Genomic DNA, 27,873 nt, shown 5'->3' with positions numbered 1-27,873 from the left:
CTAAAAATTCCTTGTCACAAGATCTTTATTCACATTCACTTCCTTGGTCTGTTCCACAACATATTTAACATCTTTAAATCTACCTTGAACAACTGCAACTTGTCCTCTGTGTGGCCTCCACAAAATCCCAGGATGCAACTTTGTTCGCAGTTTCTTCTTCACATATACCACTTGATGAAGCAGAATACTTCCTCCTAAGATTTGAAATTGTTTAGAAATTACATTACTTTATACTCTTTAGCTTAAACTAAAATAAAAAGTTTAAGTTAAGAAAAAGTTAAACAGGGAGGAAAAAAATTGTAAAGGCTTGAAAAAAATTTTTTCGCAATATATCATTTCAGAATTCAATAGAAATACATACTTGTTCTGTGCTCTGTTCATATTGCATTCTTGCCACACTCTATCCACCACCTGATTGGCTAGTTTTCTGGGTATTTTCCCACCGTGATGGCTAGTACTATCTGAGTTGAATCCATCAGAAACAGAAGGAAATTTGACCCATTTTTGAGCAGACTGGGCATCAACTAGGGGGGAAAAAAAAGAATACAGAGTGGAAGAAATAAAGTAAATGAATCCATAATCCATTTTAATAGGTTTGTTCTGGGGTTTCTTTTCTTTTTTTTTTTTTCTTTTTAACAATTGCTCCAACAAAATTGATTACAGGTATCCATTCATACAGAAATAGACAAAAAAAAAATTAATTACTTAAATTTAATTAATTGTTCAAGTATAAAAATTAGCCACTGGGGAAAAAATCTTAACAGATGTTCTAAAAATTAGCTAGTATTCATTAAGAAGAAACTATTTTAAACAACAAATTAAATATGTATATATTTACAAAGCACATATAACAAGATGGAAAAAAAGATGCATTTTAAAATGGTAAAAATACTGCCACTATAAGCCATATTACCTCAAAGTAATAAGTATATATAAGTAGTACAGACATATTCATATTCTTCATTCATGGAAGAAGACAAAAACCAGACAATTTAACAATTTGTTTTGCAGAAAGCATGGAACTTGGAAATAGTCATTCTCTGTACATTTCTTGTTTACTACCATTCCATTTCAATGTAAAGTACTTCTCATACCAGACAAATAGTGGTAAACAGCTAAGTTTTTCCCATTTTTAATAACTTCTTCATCCACACAGTATTGAATAGCTTAAAATACTATAGCTGCACCCTTCAAAACAATGATATTTTTTAAAAGTATCTTGGTGACACTGCTATATGACCCTGGGCAAGTCATAGAGGAAGAGGAGGAAGAATATTTTGAAAGAGGGAGACTGAAAGACCTATCTCTAAACTTAAGGAACTGAATCACTTTTTTAAAGAATATTATTCAACAACTGTTGTCTGAAGATGGATCCATACCAAGTGAAAGTAGAAATGCTCTAGGGAATCTTTTTAATTCAATCCCCAAAGTACTACCAAAATTGGTCTTAGGAGATGCCAGGTATGATCATGGAGTGTCAATTACCTTCATTCATAACTGCATAGGTAGTCTACATAGAAGTCTTTAAATCAAAGACAATTATTTTTAAGTATTTTAGCTATCTTAATGTGGCTGAAATTCTCTAGGTTGAGTGTTTAAAAGTTTTATAGTAGTCAAGTAACTCAAGGCTAGAAATGAACATTTTTGGCTTAACTGTGAACAATTCTACCATTTTCTTCATTTTCTAACCAGTTTGGAGTTGTCATATATAATGAAAAATAAGCAAACTGACTAGCAAATGACTAAGGATGAGAAAAAGAACAAATTTCAGTTCTTTAAAGTAAGGTATGAAGAACTTGTATCTGTAAATCCTTCTAACGAAGCATGTTAAGATATAGCCTAACCCATAAACAATTAAAGTCACTGCTACTTCTAACTTGCCTCTAAAATGACTAAATTTCTCCTCATAGCATTAGCTGGAATGTCATAAAACAAAATCTAAACCAGGGTTTACTTGTATAATAAATCAAAATATCAGTATAGTCATCTTTTTGGTTTTTCTGAACACTACAATCAAGAATATCAGCTCATTTTGCAAATTAAGAAACCTAAATAGCAAAGTAAATGCCCAAAAAAGTTGGTGGCATCTAGCCCATTTTGTTTTCTTTAATATTAATAAAATATTATTATTTTATACTAGTTCAACTACCAAAATAAGTTTACAGCTAGCATTCTAATCTCAGTAACAAAAAGGAGTACTTAAAGCTTTTGCAGTTTTAATATGAAAACTAATAAGGCAAAAACAATTTTAGAATTTGGTATTCCCTAAGAAGATTAAGTGTGAATCTGAGTCTGAGTGGTGTGTGTGTCTGGTATCACCAATCAAAAAACTAACCTATTAAAAGAGTTAGAAAAGAAATTTATAATACCTGTTTGGACTTCCTCAGGAGATGTAGGTGGAGTCAGAGTTACTGAAGACATGGCAGGATCTCTTGAAGAGGCAGGCACTTGGTGGACACCCAAGCAAGTAGTTGAACAATGAGAAGATCCCACGGAGCTAGGAGTAGGAATGTCTGACTGAGGGACTAACACAAAGCATGCTGGATAGATCATTCGTACACCAGCTGAAGGGGGGAAAAAGTATTTGTCTTAATTGCTAAAGTCAAGTTTTATGATTCTGAATGCAAGAAAAAAAATCGTGTGTCTTTCTATATGTGAAATGCTGAGAACAAAACCAGAACACTGAAATGCAAGTTGACTATGGCATTAAAATCTTACCTATCAGATATAAATGGACACACCTAAAGGAGACAAAGTTGTATGTGTGTGTTTTGATAAATGGATATGGCAAAAAATTCAAGATCATATACCCATGTTGCTGCCAAATTAAAATATTCAAACATGACCAAAAAAATTGTGCTTAACATGTTATGGAAAAAAACAAACTTCTATTAGTATTTTGTCAGATTAACTTCAGTGTCCCTCTCTGAAATTTTCCTGGATATTTATCTGATTATATTACCATATCTATTATTATTTACATGATAGTAGAGAATAGATGTGCATACTGGGTTTTTGGTTCTAATTTGTTCACCTTACATTACTTGTCTTCTCCTATTTTTTTATATTTCTAGTAATTAATATTTCTAATAGAATAAAATAAAATAAAAATAGAATAATATTCCTTTACATTTATATCATTATTTTAACTTTTCTCCAGTCACTGGGCACACCACTGCTGTCCAGTTATTTAAAATCTATTATTATAAATAGCATTGCTAATATTTTTGTATAATAATAGATCATTCTTAGTACATAATTATCCAAAGCTAAATTGTTTTGCTGGGTCCAAGTGCCAGGATCATTACAATTAGCCTGTTAGTCTTCCTCTTAAGGGGACTATTTTTATCTCATTTTTACATATATATACCTATCACCTAGTACATATTGGGTGCTTAATAAAAGTTATGGGTTGAGTACTGCACAATGGCATTCTTATCTATAAATCTGCTAAATTTTTCCCTTAAAAAAGATAGGAAAAAATGTTGGTTAAGTTTACCCTTATACTTCAAATTTCTGCTATAACTTATCTTAGTTTTGTTTATATTTTTAGAATTTTCATAAATAAAACTGGCAGAAATATTTTAACATATTTCCTTAACATTTTTTTGCTTTACTACAATTTGTAGCATTTAAAAACACACACATACACACACACCCTAATGAAGAAAGTATGAAAGTTTAAGATCTCACTAAATTTCCCCCATTCTTAGAAGGAATGTTTGTTTTAAAACAAAATATTCAATTGTGCAACCACTGATGTAATCATAATTTTTATAGTTTAAAAAATGTATCAATATAATTATGTTGATTAGTTTAACATTAAGAAAATTCTCTTACCTTACTGAGATAAATTGCCCTTAACAATTACTGCTGCCATTACAGTACCAAATAAAAATTATGCAATGCTTTAAGAGTTTCAAATCACCTTATATTCACATATTATTCTTATAACATTGTGGGATATGTATAAGAATTATCTCTATTTCACTGATTAGGAAATGAAAATTAAATGACTTGTCCATCCATAAAAATGCTAAATGCAGGATTTGAATTTGGGTCTCTCCTGTACTCTTTCCATTATAGCAAGCTTCACATTATTTTACCATCATTTAAAAAAAAAAAAAAATGAAAAAAAAAAAAAAAAAACCTCATTTCATATTTAAATTTGTTCATAAAGTCTTACTGTGAAGTAAGTGGCATAATATTGATTCTATGTTCTCAAAGGTTGTGCCTGCCAAGAGTATGCTTTGGGTGACAAAGCAAATCTATGTGTAAGGAACATTAGCAAGCACATATATTGTGTGTGATATACCATCCCTACCTTCTGCTTCCAAAAGCCACAATGATAAATTGGGTGGGGAGGGATAGAATATGCTGGAATTCTCAAAAGTTTATATCTGTAAAACTTGAGACTCTTGAGCAGAGATTTCCGTTTAATGTTGAGATTTCTGTTTAATGACCAATTGATATACAATACTATGAGAAGAAAGAATTGCATCAAATATTGATGTTTTCATAACAAATAAAACCAGAATAACACATAATTGAATAGTGCTTTAAGGTTTCAAAGCACTTTCCTCACAACATATTTGAGATAAATGAGATAATAAGCTGCCATTTGGAAGTCACAAAATGACAGAAATATATCAACATATGCACAAAGACAGTAACAAATATTTCATGAAAGCCTGGAAAGACTTACATGAACTGACACTAAGCAAAGTGAGTGAGAACCAACAGAACACTCTACAAAGCAACAAGATTATATAGCTCTTTTCAACTATGAGATGATTTAAGGCAAATTACTAGACATGAGATAGAAAGAGCCATCCGCATCCAGAGAGATGATTATGGAGACTGAATGTGGATCACAGCATAGTATTTTCATCTTTTTTATTGTTTGCTTGTTTTTTTTTCTCTCATTTCCCCATCTTTTGATCTTATTTTTCTTGTGCAGCATGATAAACGTGGATGTTTAGAAGAATTGCACATATTTAACCTGTACTGGATTACTTGCTGTCTAGGGGAGGGAGGGAAAAATTTGTAACACAAAAGTTTTGAAAGGGTGAATGTTGAAAACTATCTTTGCACATATTTTGAAAAATAAAAAGCTATTATTGTTAAAAATATATAAAAGGTGATTAAAAAAATTTCATGGAACAATTATCTTACTTTGTAGAGTTCATAATGAACATAAAGCAAAATGAGAATCATAACAAAACTGCAACTTAAACAGGGAATCTCAAAGAACTTAAGATTCTCAAACAAGTCAAAATACATTTTTATATTCTATGACATCAATGTCTACATTTGCCTTACTCTAACATTTCCCACCATATCAAATCAAAACACAAAGGAGAATAGCAATAAATATATTGGAAAAATACAAACTAAATTCAAGAAATGGGGAAAAAAATTAAAGACTAGTAGAATCAGAAGCCTTAACTCTATATATCACAAATACTTCCTTCACAAAGAGAATTTAGAAGGCACTGAGCATAGCAAACAATCATACTACAAAGACTGAACCTGGTTGACAATCTCTAGAATACAGAGGAGGGGGTACCAATTAATCATTAATTATTTGCTAAATACCAGCTATGTGCAGGAATTGTGCTAAGTGCTGGATATATAAGTATAGTAGGAGAATTATTTTTTTTATAATCAGTTGATTGTGTGCAGTCAAGCCATCAACTAATTTAGAACAAACCGTTAAAAATCATTTCCAAAACAAACAAACAAAAAAAAAAGCCAAAGAAACAAAAGCAAAAAAGATAAAGATAAGAAAATAACTTTATGTGATTAAGGCAGTACTAACCTGACTTATTCAAAAAAAGTACTGATAGGGCAGCCATGTGGTAAAAAGAATAAAACATGGACTCTGGAGTTAGAAGGATCTGAGTTCAAATCCAACCTCAGCCACTTGATACTGGCTGAAGGATTCTGGGCAAGTCACTTAATTCCAATTACCTCCCACCCAAAATAAGGTATCAACACAACATGAAAAAATGTTTAAAGGAAGAGAAATTGACATAGACCATAACTAATTTTTATAGAAGTGTAAATGAAAAAAAAAAGATACCTCCATGAGGAAGCCAAATATCTAGAAACATCCCTTTACCAATGGTCAGGGGCAATACCAGTCAGAATTTCTTAAAAGTTGCTTTCAAAAAAAGTTTTTTTAAACTTCATTTACAAGTTATATACCTTACACATAGAAGATGATGGCAAAATATTAAGGGCTATTTAGTTTCAAAATAATGAAGAGGAAGAGTGAAAGGTCTGCAGAAAATCTGAAGAGACAACAAAATTGAACTATCCCAAACATATTTATAAGTAAAACTGGAAGTGCTTACAAATACTAAAGGGCAGAAAGCAATTTGCAGTATTTCTATGTAGAGATCCATTATAATCAAGAACAGCTAAATTATCACATATGGATATTTCAAGTTCTCTAAATGTTTCTAAGGGCTTAATAATGGTACTCAAGATAAATTTGGGAAGAACCAATAGAACATATAATACACCAATCATATCAGATACAGATAAAATTCATGGAGGGGGTGGAGAAGGTGAAAACAATTCTGAAAACAAAGACCAATTTTCCCCCACGTATTCTCAAAGAGAAGATGATATTGAATGCTGGGGTGACAGACATGAAGATAATAATGGAAGCAATTATGACTCAAAAGATAACCCTGGCAATAGCAATAATATTCATATGTCCACTTTCTATTTGTTGTCAAACCTTTGTAAATAATCTATGCATGAAGTAAGGGAGACAGCCTTTTACCAACAATTTTCTATAGCAGTTCATATCTTCAATCACCTAACTGACAAATATGAAGAGAATATAAGATTGTATTGTTACTTTCTTGGGTTTTACTTTTTCCCCAAAATCATTAAACTTGGCTGTAAAAGCTCTTTTCTACAAATATAAGATTAATAATTTGCTAAATAAAACATCAGAATATCATTGAAGCAAGGTATCAATATTATAAAGCAAGGCATGAGAAAGGCCATACTAGCTAAAAAGCATTTTGTGCTGTCAGAAGCTCTCCTGGTGTAAAAAGAAGAGGAAGCAGAGATAAAATCATATCAAGTCCTAGAATAATATCAGGCCTTTTCAAAGAGTCCCAGTCACTTGAATTGACTAACAATCAACTCAGGGGGAAAAATTTTTTTTTAAATGACCAAAGGATTCATAGAGTTGGATGATACAATACAATACATATATCTTAAGTGTATTGTTCCAAAAGGACAATAAACTAGCCCACACTGGGATAAGAAGAAATATGGAGCTGGGCTGCATTAGAGAAATTGCAGTGCTTTCATATTAATTTCTACTTACCTTTTAAAACATCCAAATTAAGATCATTTTTCCTCAGTGATGCTACAAAGAGCTATGAATGCTACTATACACAAAGAATCAAAATTGCAAATAGTAGAAGATATGATAGCAATGTATGGTGGGTATAAGCAGGTTTCAATTTATCACTAAAGATCATTTTTACACAAGAATTGGTACAAAAACTTATACAAAAGACAGAATCAAAAAGATGTGAAATGGTCATGTAGAAAGAGCACAAGATAACTTAGCAGTAGGAATGCATTTTAAAACATTTAAAAAGACTTTTGATCAGGCCTCTAAAACGTTGAGTAGATCCTGTAGGAAGGATCCTATAAAAAACAAATGTATGGATAAAAGGTCAACAGGTAAGCGTGAATTGGAAGAATCACCTATCTCGAGGAAATCTCAGATATTTATAGTTTTGCACCTGAATGTTACACAATGAGTCACCAATTAAATTATTACTTTTAAGTATATTGACTTTATCAGTAAGCATACTTAAAATATTTATGAAGATATTATATTCTCTTATTCTTTCATTGTTATGTTATAATAAAACTTTTGGAGAAGTTAATGCTTTCAAAAAAGTATTTCTCCATGGGGTAGAGTTAGAAATAACTAAGAAATTTCCCATTTCTTTTCTTTTCTTTAAAAAAAGTTTTCTTTGGCATTTATATCTAAGAAATGCATACCAACAAGAACTTCTACAGCAGCTAGAGAATCATCTTCCCAATCCATATCTTCCTGCTTTTCTTCTGATACTTCCTTCAAGCATGATGAAATAGGATAAAACTGTTTCCATTCACCAATCAATTTCTTGGTGGATGAATCAGACATCTTGAATGCTTGTCCTGTTAGAGTGCCATTTAATCCAAACGGACTTAAGATAACTAGAAACACAAAAAGTTTTGTAACTACATTAAGCATTTATTAAATATCTACTAGATGACAGTATTGTAAAGAAAAAGCAACAATAAAAAGTCATTGTGCCTACAAACTATGGACTCTACTCTCAAAGATTTGTATAATAGAGAGGGAGGAGATATAAATGGGGAATATAGCATTTGAACAAAAAGTGACATCATACTAGATGGTTTTGGTCAATGATATAGCAAATATTTTTTGGCTACATTATTTTAGAAAAGGGAATTTTATAACAACCTCAAAAACCCTATTGATAAGATTCATCTTATAATAACTTTGTACCTTATTGATATGAATTTGCATTAATATGAAATCTTAACATTTATGTTCAAGAACTTTCTGATAATACTTAACTATGGCAAGCTTTTATTCATCAATAATAGAAGAAAATTACTGAAAGGCTCAGGGGGAGAAGACTTAGTGGAAACTGAATATTCCTCAGACACAAAGTAACAGAACTATCCAAACATGGGTAAACAAAAATTGAAAAAAAAAAAAAAAAAACATACCTTGAAAAGGATTATTAGATTGTTGAGCAAGGGTGATGTGCTCTTCACTAAGAAGATATACAGGCTGGTGCTGGTTAATTTCCACACTGGTACAAACATTGCTGTCCCCGTGCAGGAAAAAAGTGAAAGAACAGGACAAGTGTTCACTGATAAAAAAAAAAAAAAAAAAGTTACATTTTAAAGTGATGTGATTAAACTAAAAGACTAGGGTTTGCTTTCCAAAATATATTTTTCATACTACCACCAAATGTTTCCTGTTTGTATAATAGACCCATTTATTCTATTAGATGCCAATCAGGCTTGTTCTTTATCAAGAAATTATGCCACCCAGCTCTTTTCATAGTGGCTAGAAACTGGAAAATGAATGGATGTCCATCAATTGGAGAATGGTTGGGTAAATTGTGGTATATGAAGGTTATGGAATATTATTGCTCTGTAAGAAATGACCAGCAGGAGGAATACAGAGAGGCCTGGAGAGAATAAAATGAACTGATGCTGAGTGAAATGAATAGAACCAGAAGATCACTATTCACTTCAACAATGATACTGTATGAAGATATATTCTGATTGAAGTGGATATCTTCACATAAAGAAGATCTAATTCAATTCCAGTTGATCAATGATGGATAGAAACAGCTACACCCAGAGAAGCAACACTGGGAATTGAGTGTAAAATGTCTGCACTATTATCTTTCTACCCAGGTTACTTTTACCTTCGGAATCCAATTCTTACCGTGCAACAAGAAAATTGGATTTACACACAAATATTGTATCTAGGTTATACTGTAACACATGTAAAATGTATGGGATTGCCTGTCATCTAGGGGAGGGAGTAGAGGGAAGAAGGGGAAATTTTGGAAAAATGAATACAAGGGATAATGTAAAAAAAAAAAAAAATTATCCATGCATATGTACTGTCAAAAAATTATAATTATAAAATTAATTTAAAAAAAAAAAAAAAGAAAGAAATTATGCCACCCAAGAAACTGGAAACTGAATGGATGCCCATCAGATGGAGAATGGCTGAATAAATTGTGGTACATTAATGTTATGGAATATTATTGCTCTGTAAGAAATGACCAACAGGATGATTCCAGAGAGACCTGGAGAGACTTACATGAACTGATGCTAAGTGAAATGAGCAGGACCAGGAGATCATTATACATGGCAACAAGATTATACGATGATCAATTCTGATGGACGTGGCTCTCTTCAACAATGGGATGATTCAAAATAGTTCTAATTGTTCAGAGATGAAGAGAGCCAGATACACCCAGAGAGGACTGTGGAAACTAAATGTGGTTCACAACATAGCATTTTCTTTTTGTTCTTGTTTACCTACATTTTATTTTGCTTCTCTTTTTTTCTTGTGCAGCATGATAATTGTATAAATATGTATACATAGTGGATTTAACATATATTTCTACCATGTTTAACATATATTGAACTACTTGCTAGCTAGGGGAGGGGATAGAAACAAAACAGGGCTTTGCAAGGGCTAATGTTGAAGAATTGTCCATGCATATGTTTTGAAAAATAAAAAGCTTTAGTAAAAAAAAAAGTTATGCTACCAAACAGAGTATTTTTAAAAATTTATGTGAGTGAAGCAAGTTGAAAAGAGTTGTACAGTGCTCAAACAAAAATGCCCTAGGATCCAAATAAGTACAGAATTATTCTGTACTACAGTCATTTTCCTGGAAAAGTCAATCTAAGAATAAAAGAAAGAATGGGGAAGACAATGAGGTTAAAAAAAAAAAATGGAGAGAGGAAAAGTATTTTCTTTTCTCACTCAATTTTCTACCATTCTTTCTTCTTCAACCTTAAAAGTTCATTCTTTAAAACATTTCTCAGGGGAGCCTACTCAAAATTTCATCTGTCCATTGCATACATCTTAAAATAAATTATTCATTTCCATAAAAGGTTAAAAAAAAGATATCAAAGGCTTTAAAAAATTAGCCAATTTGAAGTTGGTTAAAATATCTAATAGTGAAGTGAATACTTGTTTTAGTAGATATTGGTGTAACTGACAAATAAGTTGAATTAGTACAGAGGCTATCTATCAAAGATCCTAAGGCATTACAGACTAATCCTTATTTTAACTAGTCACCTAAGTTAATGTATATAAACCCCAGGAAAAAAAAAGTGTGAATGAACTACCCTTTTGTTCTCTATAAATCAGATATAAGATTTAGGTGGCAGCACATCCTAAATCAGAGCGGGTCAATTATATTTCCTACCCATTAGCAGTTATTGAGTTTGCCACTTTGAGAAAAAGTAAATATGTTACCCATCTTCCCAAGGATGTTTTTCCTAAGCCACCAATCAGACCATATCTTTCCTCCTAATCAACAAACTCCACTGGCTCCCTATTGCCTTTAAAAGTCAAAACCAAAATTCTCCAGCACCTTTCTAGATGTTCTTTACAAATAACATTGCATCTACTATCTTTACTTTTTGCACAGGTTATTCCGTCCCCAAATATGCTTAAAATAAAGTGCCCTTTTCATTTCCATGACTTAGAATCTTCAGTTTCTTTCAATACTTGATTCCAATACTATAACTCATGAGTTTTTTCCTGATCCATTCAGCTGTTTGTGTCTCTCTGACCAAATTATTTTGTATATACTTAAATATGTGCATAGCTTCCTTTTAGTTAAGTAGCATGGGCTCCTCAGAGGGGCAGACTACAAGATTTTTGTCTTTGTATTTCTATCATCAGCATAGTTCCTGGCACACAGCCAACACTAAATAAATGCTTGTAGATTCTTATGTATTTATGTATTATGTATTATCTCTTTAATACCCTAACAGCAGATTTTAAAATCTGCAATGATTCAGCAAGAACATATCTGTCTGGACAGCTCCAGCTAAGTTCTCTACCAGTGTTTCTATAAGCTTCACTCTTCTTAGACTTTAAGCTCCTTCCTAGTAAAGGGTTTGTTTTTGTATATCTGGTCTAGTTCCTCTCAACACTGAAGGGATCATAGTAGGTACTCAATAAACGCTTGTTGATAATAAATATGCCAAAGAACTGTGCAAATTTTAAGTCACACAAAAAAGTTCCTGTTTCAAAAAAGTGTTAATTAAAAGAACTAATATTGTCCATATATCAATATTTAATGTAGTAGTTTTCCTTGAATTATAATGTCTTAATAAACCTCCTCAAAAAACACTATGCCTCTGAACAATCATACTCCATTAACTTAATCCAGTGTCTAGTTACATAAAAAAGAATGTTTCCAATATTTTTTTTCCTTGAAAGGTAAAAGTTTGGCTACGTTTCTCCTTTCATTATTTATTTCACTGGCAGTAAACAAATTCTGATATCCCTATTCACTTCACTAATACAGAGAAAATAATTGAATTTTCCTTCAAATCAGCAGTATTCTGTGTGCCAACTCTCAGAAATTAAGGCTACAAAATATACAAAATTAGGTGAAGGTATAATTTTTTTATTTTATTTTATTTTTTTAAGCACAATTAGTCATTTCCTCCATAAATACTCAAGAAAGAAGTAGCAGTGTAAAAGATCATCCAGAATATCTGACAACTGGCTAGTTCTTACAACACTAATATACACACACACACTTTAATTTTTTCTCTATCTTTGAAAGCCAGTCTTTATATCTTTTCTTTTTATTATAAGTTCCATTTTCTCAGTAGGACAAGGAAATAGTAATATATATCATAATTCTTTTTCTAAAATGATTTCTAGAAAAGCTGGCAAATCTCTTTCACTCTCTTAGCAGTAGCTTCCTCACCTATAAAATGAGGAAAGTAATAGCAACTTCCTCACAGGATGAAATAAGGTAACAGTAGGCAAAGTTCAGCAAACCTTAAAGCACTACGTATAAGGATTTATCTATTTTATTCAGCTGAGAAAGATGGCAATGGAATTAAAGTCATCTTTTAATGTTCTAATCAAGAAAGATAAATTTGCAAAATAGAATGCTATTTCTAATGTGTTATATAAGTGACAAGATCTAGAGAGGCTCACATTTTTTCCCTCAAAAATACGTTTGTGAAAATAAAGGGGAGGAAACTCAGAGCAAGAGTAATAAGGAACTGTGACAAAAAATGATAAACGGATCCGCAAATGGAGTGGAAAGGGAGAGAAAGGAGAGAGAGTGCTGGTAAACTGTTTTAAATGATTGTATTGTTCTGAAACATTAGCCTTCTTTATAAAAGTATCAAAGATTTATTTTTAAATGGCATTAATAGTTCCTTAAATACACAGAAATACAACAAGGATGAGAATTGAGGGGAGATCATTAAGTTAAAATAAAACAAAAAATACAAGGAAAAAAACATAAATGACCAATTTTTTAAAATCACAACTATAGGAACCTGTTTATTTTTAAACATCAAAAAGTATCTACTATAATTAAATGATCAAGACCTCTGTCTTATCCATAATAGCATATATTTTAAAATCTGAATTGCAAATTATAGAAAATATTTGCAAGTATAACCTGAAACAAAATGCTCCAACTACTTATATCTTAAAAAACAAAGGAAATAAAAGAATTTGTTTTAACTATTTGTTTTGTTACAAGGATTTAGTTTTTATTTTTCTTCAGGAGAAACTAAGTAGGAGGAAGAGAAAATAAAGCTTGTTATTTGGAAAAGACAAAGACATAGACCAGAATTTTACATATATACCTCCCGTAAGAATTAAGGAATATTTTCTTTTCCAAAGGGGGGGGGGGGGGAAATCAACAAATAATCATTTAATTCTTGTTTGACTCCAGTGAAAATGGAAATAAATAACTTAAATATCTTAAAAATACATAAAAACAAAATTAAATATTTTAATTATCAAACATTTAAGACAGATTAAGTCATACTACTTTAACAACAAAGACAGCATTCCCCTACTCTTAATACTCTTCCTTTTACTCTCCTAAAAAATGACCATTTGTATTTTTAAGGAAGAAATGAGAATACAGCTTTCTGATGTAAAGTGCTAAATTTGTCTCCTAGAGGTCTCTGTAGCAACCCAATATTCCAAAGAGACAGTCATGTGATCACTGCTCAGCTCCTGCTGTTTATCCTGCACTGTCCTACTTACAACAGCTTTCAATTCCAGCTGTCTACAGTAGAAGGAAAACATCACGGATTATACTGTTAGCACATGTTCTTAATACAGTCTCATTAGCACCGTTGTTTTAAAAATAAATAAATAAACAAATAAATAAAATCTTGTTTGTGCAGAGTATGGAAACATTTTTATGAACATTTCTGAAGTTTATAATGAATTAAATTAATTGTATTTAATTTCTGAATATTAGATATTGCTGTAGCAAATTAAATGTAGTATCATAGTTTTAAAATTGTCATTAGCATTACTTTTTAATTCTATATGGCCAAAACAAAAAAAAACAAAACAACCACCACCATCAGAGTGCTTTTTCTTTTGAGGTACTGTTCAGAACTTCACAGCATGTTTATCTTTACAACACTTTATTCACAAAATATTTGAATACCTATTATATCAACATTGTGTAAAGTAGGCAAAAAAGAAAAGTAATTCTGCTTTCTAGGAACTTACAACCCAATGTACATATGACAAACATGGATGAGGTATATAACTATTTTGGAAATAAAAAAAGCAAAACAGGCCTCATCTAGAAGAGAATACTTTCTACTTAAGTATTAGAATTGTGCAAATTGAATATAAGAAAACATGCTTATAGCATACCTGAGTTTTTTGTGTGTATTCATTCTACCTAATTCTATCTAATCTAGGTCTTAGCAAAGATAATAGCAAATGAGATAATACAGTAAAGTGCTTTGTAAAGCACAAAATACTATATACAGCTATTACTGCGAACTCCAGTCAAACCCCTTATACAGTCCTGCTTTTGGTGTGAACTTTCAAGGAGAAGCTGCTAATATTATTAAAGTAACAAGATATTTGCAAATATTTGCAATATATTACCAAGAAAAGTTAAAAGCTATTTATTTTTCTCTAGATAAGGCTTAGCAGCTTTATTATCTATGAACTTTCCAAAATCTATCATTTCATCAATATGTTGAAAAATATGTAAAAAAAAAAAATTACTCTGGCCTACAAGTATAAACACTGGAGTTTTATTATCTCCTATCACTTGAAAGTCTACAATGCAAATGATTTTGATAAGGAGCAATCTATTTTTAGTTTTCCATGTTTTACAATTTGCCTGTGTTCTATATTTTTCAAAATTCTCATTTTAAATACTTTTAACTAAGCAACCAGCTTAGTTTCTTTTTCTTTTTTTAAATTAATGAGCAAACTAAAGTTTTTAGGGAAATTAAATACTTGTTTCAATTCATTTATATTTACTAAAGAGTGAACTTTGTTCAGTCAAAGGATAGTCAAGAACACAGTTCTCCTCAAAAAGAATTTTTTAAATCAAAAGTTATTATTTTTTATTTAGAATTTTTTCCCACAGTATATATGCATGAGTAATTTCAAAAAGAATTTTTAACAATTAAATTAGCTCATGAAAATGTGACCATGGAATTAAGAATATGTTAATCCTAAAGAATTTAGCACATACAACTAGGAATTATATTTAAATATTATGTGCTATTTTGAGTCAATATAAAAAGGATCAGCGATTCTGACATTGTTGGGACTTATTCTACCAATGCAGAATATAAACCAGTTTATAACCTATTCTTTCAGAGTGACTTAGTAACTGTTCTTTAGTCACAAAGTTATTAAGTGAGAGAGGCTAAATATGAAGTCAAACATTCCCGACACCAAGTCCAGAATTCCAGGTATCAGCCACAGAAGTTTTTGTTCATCAAAAGACAATTATTGAATACAGAATTAATACATAGTCTATCTTTAAATACAGATACTAAGGGAAGATATAAGTAGATACAATCTAGAACAGAAACAGATAAACATGGGAAGTAAGAAAGAAGCTGGAAACTACAGAAACTAAAAGCCTAATCTTAACAGTCCTTTGCTAATAAAAACAGGTCTTTTCTAGGGAATCTGGGACCTTGCTGGAGTTCTGACCTCTCCATACTACTGTTTAAAGGACATTCAGATTCATAAATGGATATCTGACTTGTGAGAGAAGGGATGACAGAAAAGTTAATTGTCATCCTTATACTTGTCAAAACCCAAGTTAGTTCAGTGGAATGCAATTTCTGCCTGCAGGTATTTCCATAGCAGGCTTTCAGGAGTTTGGGTTTTTTTTTTTCTTCTGACAATTAGTGGTTTTATGCCCATAATCATAAGGTTCCATTTTGCAGGAGGAAAAAAATCTCATAAAGACACTCTTCCTCCTTTAGAAAATAAAATGTGGGGAGGAGGCAATTGGGAGGGGGAAGTTCCCATTCTTTTTTTGCCCACAATGCTGAAATCTCATAATTCATTACATACTGAATGGTTTGTCACCTTAAAAAGGCACCGAGTCCCTGGGTCAGACTTTAGAGATTGTATTCAACTATGTTTCTGACCTGGTATTTATTGTTTTATACCTGGCAGGGATTCACCTCATCCTTCATGGGTCAACAACCTATAGCTTCTTCAAGTTGAGGTCAAAGATAAAAAGGTTTTTACTGAAGAAAACAAATTCCAAAACCGATTTAACAACAGATTATATTTTTATCTTCATTTCATTTAAATTTTTATATTCAAAGTATTTTTATATTTTTTTTCAAATTATAATTCTTCCTCTCTTATTGAAGGGCAAAATGAAATAAATTCTATGAGAAGATAATTTTTATGCCAATTAGGGAATTTAAACAGCTGATAAAGATGCAAACTTCAAGTACCAATGTGTGTATTATGAATTTATAAATATATAAGCTTAACATGTAGTACAGACAATTATTTTGCTGTAATAAGTTCCACACGGACGTAAATGAACAAGGCAACTCATGACTTGAATAGCATAGCCTCAATGTCTCCTTTTTCTGCAGAGACTCTACCCAAAGTTCTTGATAGGATAGGGTTTTGCTGATATATTGGTTGCTCTGTTGCTCAGATGGTATGGCTTCCGTCAGCTATCAATCGTTGTTAGGCTGAATCAAGCAAGTCATGTGACTGACTGTTGGTCAGCAGGGCTAAGCAGGTCATTTGGTCACTTCTGTTAGTGAATAGTTGTTGCTAGACTGAGTTTGGGAGATGACTTAGCCCTTAGGCTTTTCATACAACCTCTCTGCTGAATGGGTCAATCTGTTAAGAATCTTTGGGTCCACTCTTCTGTGAGCATCTACAGTCTTCACTACCTTCAGTCTCTGGCTCATCTAGTTTTTACTCTTTCCTCAGTTGAAGTGTTATGTAAATCCTTTCAGTTGGAATACTGAACAAGCATTTGTAATAATTCTCTATGGCAGGGGTGGAAAATGTTCAACCCATGGGCTGTATAAGGTTTGTGAAATCATTTGTTAAGGCAACCACAGGCAACGATAAGCTGAAAGCTAGATGCAACAATCTCCTATTGCTTGAGTTCTGTAAGTTGATAATCTTGCATGGCCCTCCAATGATGTTATAAATATCCAAATAGCCCTTGAATGAAAAAAGTTTTCCCACCCTACTTTATGGGAACCATATCCAAAAAATAACATTTGAAGCAACTCAACAGTTAGATAAAATAGCTTAAGAATACCTCCTCTACTAATGTTTCTTTCTCTATTCCATATCAAATTTGACAAAATATTTTTTCCATGCAAAGCAGGAAGTCCTATATTCCTACAAGTAAAATGAACATAATCTGTATTTCTTTATTAAATCAATTCAACAGAGGTCATGTGAACAATAAGATAGTGAACTAGGCATTTTCTTCAATCCCTATAACCTCTCAAAACTCCAAAATAGAAATTATGTACGAAAGATTAAGCAACTTCAGTTGTTTCCATGACCTAGGATACAAAAAAAGTTGGGAGGGGAACCCAATCCCAAATCCAGAAACTGATATTCAATGATCTTGAGCTCATTAAGCACTCAACTTCTCGCCCCCAACATTTGTACCAGCAGAATCAGACAGAACACAGGTCTATATCAAACATCAAAACTCATCCCCACACCCCAGTCTCCTCTTCTCTCTTTTATAGAGCTCCTGACTTCAGACTATGGAAGTTTCCTTGGACCTCAACAACTAGAGTGGCCAAAGTCCTTCTAGAGAAAAGCCTGTTGCAACAATACTGTATGATGATCAATTCTGATGGAAGTGGCCCTCTCCAACAATGAGATGAACCAAATCAGTTCCAATAGAGCAGTAATGAACCGAACCGGCTACATCCAACGAAAGAACTCTGGGAGATGACTATGATTCATTACATAGAATTTCTAATCCCTCTAATTTTGTCCGCCTGCATTTTGGATTTCCTTCACAGGCTAAATGTACACTATTTCAAAGTCCGATTCTTTTTGTTCAGCAAAACAATTGTTTGGTCATGTATACATATATTGTATTTAATTTATACTCTAACATATTTAACATGTATTGGTCAACCTGCCATCTGGGGGGAGGGGAAGGAGGGGAAAAATTGGAACAAAAGGTTTGGCAATTGTCAACGTTGTAAAATTACCCATGCAAATATCTGGTAAATAAAAACTATTTTTTAAAAAAAAGTCTGTTGCAACCTGGAAACACCAAACTCAATCTAGGCAAGCAGGCTCTGACCTGACTGTCTGACCAAAGAATTAAGGAAAAGAGGAAATGAGACAGATCAGAGAAGACACTTTGCATGTGGAAGACTGTAGCATGCTTCGAGTCTGAGGGAAGAGGACAGATCTAGTTTAAGCCAGGACTGATCACCCAAAAATTGGCTTACGCTAGTAATCCATGAATTGTCCAGTGTAGGAAGAAATTGAGGTACTTTGAGAACCAACTGCTAAGGAAATCTTAATCAGAGAGGAGGGAATAAAAAGTGAGCAATAAGGAAAATAGTTGGGGGTGAGGATAAAAATTACCAAAGATCCCAGGAAAATCAACTGAAGCATTTATTACCTACTATATGCAAGGCATTTTCTAAAATGGATGGCTAAAGTACCTATCTCATCTTGTTTTGGCCGATTCCAAAGTAGACAAAGTAATAAATATAAAAACTAGCATTTATATAGTGTTTTGAAGTTTGTGAAGCACTTTACTGTAATGAGCTGTCGTCTCTAGAAGCTGCTGGATCGCTCTCTGGGAAGAGATCTGCTTTGTCTACTCAAATCTCTCAGACAGATTCTTCTTCCTGTAACGAACCGTTGTCTCCAGGCAGCTGCCGTTAACTCTTGTCCAAAGAAGTGACTTCCCTTCCTGCAGAGAGCCCCGCCAAGCCCGATGCAATTCAGAGTCTTCCTTCTTGAATCCTGGCTCTGAATCTCCTCCAGCTCTTATCCTTCTCCAGGCCGATCTGCTCTTCAGGCACAGTGCTCTCTCTTTTATTCTCCCAGAGAATGGGCGTAGGATAATGCAAGGGCTTCTGGGAAGAACCACCCCAGCCAATGGGCTTGCTCCTTCTACCAAGTCAACCTGAGTTCTCACCTTGTAACTATCCAGACAACCTCAGTTCTCACTTAGTAATCCTAACATCTCCCCCTTTCTTTTGATTTAGAACATAGGACAGTCATGACCTTGAAACATAAATCCATCAATATGGGAAGTATTACAGATAATTACATAAATTACATAAGCACATAGTAACATAGTAACATAACACATGCTAGAAGTATATAACATAATCATAATCAAATAATCATAAATTGAAAATTTATAAATGTCCATAAGTCCATTGTCCATTAGTCTCATCTTGTGTGAGGAAGTCCAATGATTCCTGCTGGTTTTTAAAGTTCTTTAACAGTCTTCTTATTATTCATGATCTTTCAGTGTCAGATGTTTCTTAGATCTTCTCCTTTATTTTGAGGTCTTTCTCTTTTTCTGTCTCTCTCTGGTGGACAAGGCGAATATGACTCGTTGGCACCCATCTGATTCCTTCTCCTGCTGAAGAAATACAAGCAAACCCTCTCTCCCAGGCAGTTAACCTATCTAATTTCCTTCTATTTACCACTTTCTAAATCTCTTCTCATCATCTGACAATTACATTGGAGTTGTTTGCACTGGGCACAGCCCTGTTGGTTTAAAAGGCCTGTATTCTCCCCAAGTGTAATCCATTTTTGCAATCTGATTGCCTTTTGACTGACTTATCAGGTAATCCCTTTCTGCTATGTGATTGCTTTTCTGCTGGTTGATCACATCAGAGTCTTGACCTTCTAAAGGTTCTTTGGGTGTAACATCAGCTGCTATCATGCTCCAAGTCTTTTTTGCCTGGGGCCCTGGTCCTGGGCCCCTCATCCCATTTCCCTGAATTATTCTACACTCTGATGCCCAATGGAGTCCTCTGTTGCATTTTGGACATGGGGTTTTAGGTCTTCTTTCACCCTGTCTTCTCACTGTATCTCCATACCTACACTGAGCTCTTAGATGTCCAATTTTTCCACATTGAAAACATCGCCGAGTTTCTCTAGAAGGCCCTTGCCAGGAGGGACCCTGTCTTTCCACATTCATCATTGTCCGGGTGTAAAAAGCATTTGTTCCCACTGTAGCACAACGTCTTATGATCTCCTCTAAAGGAGCATCTTTGTCTAATCCCCATATAATTCTTTTGCAAATCTCATTGGCATTTTCCTTAGCCAGATGTCTGGTCATTATTTCTGTAGCTGAATTTTCTCCAATAGTTCTTTTGACAGCAGTTTGCAAACGTCCCACAAAATCTGCAAAAGGTTCATTGGGACCTTGCTGTATTTTAGTGAAAGCCTCTCCACGATCTTTCTGTCCAGGAAGGACACCCCAAGCTTTTATTGCAGCCTTAGCAATTTGTTCATATATTGTCATGGTATAATTAATCTGTTCCGAATTCTCTCCATACTGACCTTCACCAGCTAAGTGTTCAAAAGTGAATTGTGTGTTAACTCCTATTTCCAAATTGCATCTGACTTGAATTTTACATAATTCATGAAATTCCGCAAGCCATAATAAATTTTCTCCAGGTTCCAGACATGTCCTTGCTATGGATTTCCAATCATTCGGGGTTAGGACTTCATAAGACAAACCATCTAGTAACATTTTGACATAAGCTGATGTAGCCCCATAAAGGGTACAACCTTTTTTCAAACCCTTAATTTTATTCAAATCTAAAGGTGCATATCTTCTCATTTTATGACCTACAGAATCAATATTTTCAATCACAGGATATGCATGTATAAAATCACTTATATCCTGTCCTTCTCTCTTAGCTTTAACCAATGCTTTTTCTAATCTTGTCATAGGCTTAGGCTTCTTCACAGGCAATTCTGTTTGTGTTTCTGCCTCTTCCCCTCTTTCTTCCTCCATCTCTGAAGGTGGGGTTGATGTGGGCCTGTCAATAATCTGTTCTCTAGGCAGGGTTGAAGCTTCTTCAAGAGAATCATACCATAATTCCTCATTTAAATCCTCTTGCTCTAGGGAAAGATCTTGATCTTTCCTTTTTTCCTCACACTTCCTCCTCTGTTCATTTTTAGAACTTTTCCTTCTCCTACAACTTGCTTGATAGTTTAAGGCTAATTGAACTATGTTGTAGATATAAAATACTTCTGCAGAAATTGAACGAGGCCCATTTTTTGCTTGAAATTCTTTCATTTCATATCCCACTAGCTTCCATTTATCTACATCTATCTTTTCTTCCTCTAAGAACCAAGGGGATGTGCGTCTTAATGCAGCCAAGAGTTTAGCAATCTGTACCCAGGTTACAAGTAAACTCTGCTCCTCAATTATCTTGATTATACTCTCTATAGTACCACTCCTGAATGGAGCTGAGGTTGCGTCTGGGGCTGAGGTTGAGTCGGCTGAGGTCCAGGGATTGAATATAGCTAACATCTGCCCCATTTCAGCTATAAGAGATTCCTGGTTTAGCCCTTAACAAGTTAAGTTCCTTATTTATCTATTAGCACGCTCACTTAATCTTTAACAAAGTTTCCTCGTTACTCACGGTTCTGGGTCAGAGAGACTGAGATCTAGATTGGAAGCTTTTCCACTGGAATCAGGACTGTGTCTGTCCCTGTTCAGGAGCCAAATTGCGAAGGTCTGGACTAGCTCCTCTTGTCAGGATAAGCAAAAGTCCTTGCCCCACGTGTGGACGCCAATTGTAATGAGCTGTCGTCTCTAGAAGCTGCTGGATCGCTCTCTGGGAAGAGATCTGCTTTGTCTACTCAAATCTCTCAGACAGATTCTTCTTCCTGTAACGAACCGTTGTCTCCAGGCAGCTGCCGTTAACTCTTGTCCAAAGAAGTGACTTCCCTTCCTGCAGAGAGCCCCGCCAAGCCCGATGCAATTCAGAGTCTTCCTTCTTGAATCCTGGCTCTGAATCTCCTCCAGCTCTTATCCTTCTCCAGGCCGATCTGCTCTTCAGGCACAGTGCTCTCTCTTTTATTCTCCCAGAGAATGGGCGTAGGATAATGCAAGGGCTTCTGGGAAGAACCACCCCAGCCAATGGGCTTGCTCCTTCTACCAAGTCAACCTGAGTTCTCACCTTGTAACTATCCAGACAACCTCAGTTCTCACTTAGTAATCCTAACATCTCCCCCTTTCTTTTGATTTAGAACATAGGACAGTCATGACCTTGAAACATAAATCCATCAATATGGGAAGTATTACAGATAATTACATAAATTACATAAGCACATAGTAACATAGTAACATAACACATGCTAGAAGTATATAACATAATCATAATCAAATAATCATAAATTGAAAATTTATAAATGTCCATAAGTCCATTGTCCATTAGTCTCATCTTGTGTGAGGAAGTCCAATGATTCCTGCTGGTTTTTAAAGTTCTTTAACAGTCTTCTTATTATTCATGATCTTTCAGTGTCAGATGTTTCTTAGATCTTCTCCTTTATTTATATTTATATCACATTTTATTCTCACAATAATCCTTGGACATAGCTCCTATTTGTATCTCCATTTTAAAGAAAAACAGACAAGTAGAAAAATAAACAGGTGGTTCACCTGGAGTCCCAAAGCTAGTGTCTCAGATTAGATATCAACACAAGTCTTACTAATTTACACGTCAAGCACTCTATCATGCTACCTAACATTTGTTTTATTTTTAATCAACTTCTGAAAGTAATTTTAGATAGTATTCTACCACTTCATCTAATAAGCTGTAGTAAAAGTTAAATATTCTGAAGTCAAATTTCTAAAGAATATATCAATTAAATATTTATCACAGAAATTTGAACTCTTTTCCCTTGCTCACTATGCATACTTAAGTCACACAATAGTTATTAGTAGAAGATCAGGGCAGCTAAGTGGTCCAATGGATAGAGCATCAAGCCTGGAGTAAGGAAGACCTGAGTTCAAATCCAATTTCAGACAATTATTAGCTTTGTGACCATGGACAAGTCACTTAACCCTGTTTGCATCCAATTCCTCATCTGTAAAATAAACTGAAGAAACAACAAACCACTCGAAATGGTGTCACAAAGAGTCAGACACAACATAACATCAAGAAAAAGGGGAAGCCATCAGTTGGGGAATGGTTGTATTTGTTTAATGTAATGTTTAATGGTTGTATGGTATTTGAATGTAATGGAATATTACTGTTCTATAAAAAACCATCAGTATGCTGATTTCAGAAAGGCCTGGAGAGACTTACATGAACTGATGCTAAGTGAAGTGAGTAGAACCAAGAAAACACTGTATACAACAAGATTTTGTGATGATCAACTGTGATGGACTTTGCTCTTTTCTAACAAGGAGGTGATTTCAGGCCAATTCCAATAAACTTGTGAAGGAGAGAATCATCTGCATCCAGAAAGAGGACTGTGGGGAATGAATGTGGATCACAACATAGTATTTTTTATTTGTGTTTGCTTACTTAATTTTTTCTTTCTCATTTTTTCCCCTTTTTGATCTGATTTTTTTTGTGTGCAGAATGATAAAGGAGGGAGAAAGGGAAAAAATATGGAACACAAGGTTTTGCAAGTGTGAATGCTGAAAACTATCTTTGCATGTATTTTGAAAAATATAAGGAGAAACCAAAAAGTATAACATAACTTTTTTTTTCTTCTCACAATGTTTAAATTTCAATTTTGGGTATAATTTTTCCTGGGTCAGTTAAGTTTCTCACAAGCTTCCTAACCAATTTTAATAATTAATCTTTGCCTAAATTAGAAAAGGGAATATTATGCTTCTGCCTCAAAATGGGCTGAAGTATAAAATAGGTATACAGTATGGACTACACTAACATAGTTAAATATACAGCATAATTAAAACACATCAATAAATCTTCCTGTGCCCTTTTTCTGTGCTATGCCAAAGAGATTTCCATCTTAAATTCTTTTGTGTATCCACCAATATAAACTACCATATCAAATTTACTTAATTATAAAGGCTAAAGAATTTTAGAGAGTAAAAAAAGCTTTTTAAAAAAAACAACACATTAATTTGGACATACTAGGATGGATAATATCCTCTAGAACACAACTATGGACAGTATAAATTAAATTAGTCTTGCTCCTATTCAGAAAGATAAGGTTCAACTATTTTCCCTATAATGCTTATTAAGCATATGGATATTGCTCAATGGGTTATTAATAATACTCCCAACTATCTACACCTGCTGCCTCTACTTCACCATCATCAACCTCAAGCAGTCTGGTTTCATGTCCTACCCTTCTATTTCAATTATGCCCTGTGAGGAATCCAATAAACACATAATTGCTGAAAGCAAAAGCATCATATATTATAGGAGCAGGGAAAGAAATAACTTTCCAACTATGGATATGGAAAAGACTTCTAGACCAAAGGATGAACTGAGAGGATCAACAAAAGATAAAATGGACAACTTGGATTACATAAAATTTCTATACAGACAAAATCAATGCAATTAAAAAGGAAAGTTAACTCAGGGAAATCTTTGCAATAAGCTACTCTGAAAAAAGTTTTCTATCTAAGATATCTATGTAATTAAATGTGTTAGAGTTAGTCATTCCTGAACAAACAACTTAAAGTAAGGATATGAACAAATAATTATCAAATAATCAGATCAAATCAAATAAAGAAATCCAAGCTATCAACAGTCATATAGAACTGGAAACTAAAAAGATACTCCATTACCTGAGGAATGACTAAACAAATTACAGCATATGAATATGATAGAAATGACAAAAGAAGGAATGGATTGAGAAACCTGAGAAGACTTTTATATAGTTGATTTAGAATTAGTTATCTCAGTTAAATGAATTAGTCCTCATTTAATTAGGAAAACAGCTTATACAGTGACTACAATGCCATAAAGAAATCCAACTTCAAAATATTTAATAACTATTATTAATGCAATGCCCAACCACAACTCCAAAGGATTCATGATGAAAGAATGACCCACTTCTTAATAAAGGTATGATGAAGATGCAAAATGAAAGATATTTCCAGACACAGACAATATTCATTTCTTTGGCTTAACAATTACAAAGGAAAGTTTTTGCTTTTTGTTTTTAAAATTTAGAGGAGGGGCAGCTAGGTGGTGCAATGGATAGAGACAGCCTGAATTCAGGAGGATCCAAGTTCAAATCTGGTCTCAGACATTTAATACTTCCTAGCTGTGTGATCTTGGGCAAGTCATTTAACCCCAACTGCCTCAAGGGAAAAAAATGAAATGAAATGAAATTTTGAGAGGAGAGAGAGAGAAATGATAGTAAAACCAAAAAGGAATAGGAGAATTGGGGAGTCTTTTAAGTAATTTTTAAAAATGCAAAGAACAGAAGAGAACCATGGGCAAGACAACTTTGAAACTCATCTGTTGAATTTGTTTTACTTATTTATATATACATTTATATGTGCATACTTAGAGAGACAAACATTTTTGAAGTTATATGTAATAAAAATTCAGTTTCATATGTAATCTCCTTATAGTTCATCTCTATACCCAGAGCTCCTATATCACATTTACAGCTGTCTACTTTTCTCTCTCCCTCCAAGTTCCACCTCAACAATAAATCTGCTTAAATAACTGAACATCTCCCTGTTCCTCTCTTCCCACCAAAGATAAAACCCAAAAGCCACCCAACTCCTAAATTTGCCATTTCTCTTCAACTGGTGACTTTTCTTTCTTCACCACACATACATCCATAAACTTTAAGTTCTGTTTACTTAACCTCCCAAAATTTTTCTATCCCTTCCTCTCCATGTGCAAAACTACCAAACTGATTCCAGTACTCCCCATCTCTTGTCCAGACTACTGTAATGATCCAAACTGGTATATCTTTCATCTCTCCATTTTATAAGATGCCTTTTATAAAGTACCAAAATAATTTTCCTAATGAAGATGTCTGACTTCACTTAATCCAATAGGAAATGGTTTTCTAATCCTAATGCCTTCAATATAATATAGGCTTCACTACATCTGCCTAGAATATCTCCAAAACCTCCTAATTGATCTTTCCTGTCCTTTTTGCCCTCTAATACATTTTTCATTAGTTGCCAGAATAATCTTCCTTATAAAAATATCTGGCCATGCCCTCCCCAACCATTTTTAATGGCTCCCTATTGCTGGAATCTCATGTACTATCCCTTGTCAACAAAAGTTAATACAAGAGGGGCAGCTAGGTGGCGCAGTGGATAGAGCACCAGCCCTGAATTTCAGGAGAACCAGAGTTCAAATCTAGTCTCAGACACTTAACACTTCCTAACTGTGTGACCCTGGGCAAGTCACTTAACCTTAACCCCAGACTCAGAAAAAGGAGAAAAAAAAAAAAATTAATACAAGTTTTGGAGCCTGAATGGTCAAGGTCTAAAAAAGGGGTCATTCAAGGATCAATGTCAGCTTGAAAGAGGGCCTCCAATACACTATTCCTAAGAAAAAATCCTTTTCTTGTTGGTTTTTCCCTACCTTTTTACTGATGTTATTAAGGTATAATTTGATATACTTATCAAATTTTCAGATGATTCAAAGCTAGGAAAAATAATTAACACAATGAATGTCAAAAACTAAGACCTAAAAAGTTCCTGACAAACTTTAACATGATTCTGCTAAAGAGCATCTAGGGGAAGAGAATCAGAATGGGGAAGAGACTTAAGATCACAAAGCTACCATACAGAAGGTTTAGACTTGTTCTATTTGGGGAAAATCATCAAAAGCTGAAAAAAAGAACAGATTCCAGTTCAATGTAATAAAAATCTTTTCAACAATTAAAGATATAAGGTATAGGGATTAGTCCTATGAAATTCTGGGTTAAGAAAAACTCCTACTATTACAGTTTAGTACTTCCCTGCAATGTAAAAGTTTTAAAGAGCTAACCAGAGAACTGACAGGTGACTTTCCCAAAACCAATTATGTCTCAAAATTATACAAAAGCAGAATAAGAGTTCAGAGTTGTTTCCCTCCTTCCCTCATGGCCTATTGAAAGTCTTCTAGCAAGAACCAGATTACTTGTCTGGTATGCCATAAAGGAGATATCTGAGCAGTTGTACTAGACTTCCAAGATCCCTTCCAATATTGAGATTTTGAGTCAAGTTAAAAATTTTATGTAGCAATCAAAGCCTTTAGTCTTATATGACTCTTTTCAAGTCACCTCCTATAGTTCTAATTCACACACTGAATGTTGATGACTGGAATGTTCCTCCTTACTTGCTTGGTGAATTCTTACTTATTCAAGATTCAAGTCACATACTGCTTCCTTCTTTCAATTTTTTTTCAAGGTCCAAATCAAATGGCACCACTTCCATAAAATTTCAGATAGTCTCTTCATGTTGCAAACATCTCATGACATTTCAATTTTAACTTCCCAAAGGACTTAATACTTCTATTATAGTTGTATAGTAAATCATAACCTTTCCACATCACTAAGCTTTTTGAAAGTAGGGAATGTACTTCCACACCCATAACTACCCTCTAACACTGACCTCAGTGTTCTGAGTGCATTTTAGGTCCTTCAACCTACCATTATTTCATATTACTCTTTACAAATCCCAAGAAAATCAGAATACTTATCTTTTCCCTCTGATCAAATTTTCTGCTCTCTCACTTCTATGCATTTACCCTGGACATCGCCCATGTTTTTGTTGGTGGTGGTTATGTCCTACTCTTCATAATCCCATTTGAGGTTTTCTT

The 27,873-nt window shown here is 33.6% G+C and overlaps 1 protein-coding gene across 1 annotated transcript in view; it reads right to left on the bottom strand.

Moving 5' to 3' along the window:
- MED13 (mediator complex subunit 13) overlaps window positions 1–27,873 on the bottom strand; it is a 93,139-nt gene that overhangs the window by 52,188 nt on the left and 13,078 nt on the right. The window contains exons 4-8 of the mRNA XM_074261980.1: window positions 8,788–8,933; window positions 8,047–8,244; window positions 2,370–2,564; window positions 362–524; window positions 84–194 (exon numbers count right to left, since the gene is read on the bottom strand). Coding sequence (XP_074118081.1) covers window positions 84–194; window positions 362–524; window positions 2,370–2,564; window positions 8,047–8,244; window positions 8,788–8,933 — 813 coding nt within the window. The remainder of the gene's footprint in view (window positions 1–83; window positions 195–361; window positions 525–2,369; window positions 2,565–8,046; window positions 8,245–8,787; window positions 8,934–27,873) is intronic.

The sequence above is a fragment of the Sminthopsis crassicaudata genome, chromosome 4, assembly GCF_048593235.1.
Source record: "Sminthopsis crassicaudata isolate SCR6 chromosome 4, ASM4859323v1, whole genome shotgun sequence".
Taxonomy (NCBI): domain Eukaryota; kingdom Metazoa; phylum Chordata; class Mammalia; order Dasyuromorphia; family Dasyuridae; genus Sminthopsis; species Sminthopsis crassicaudata.
Note: the sequence above shows the minus strand (reverse complement) of the source record. Positions and strands in the feature narration are given on the sequence as shown.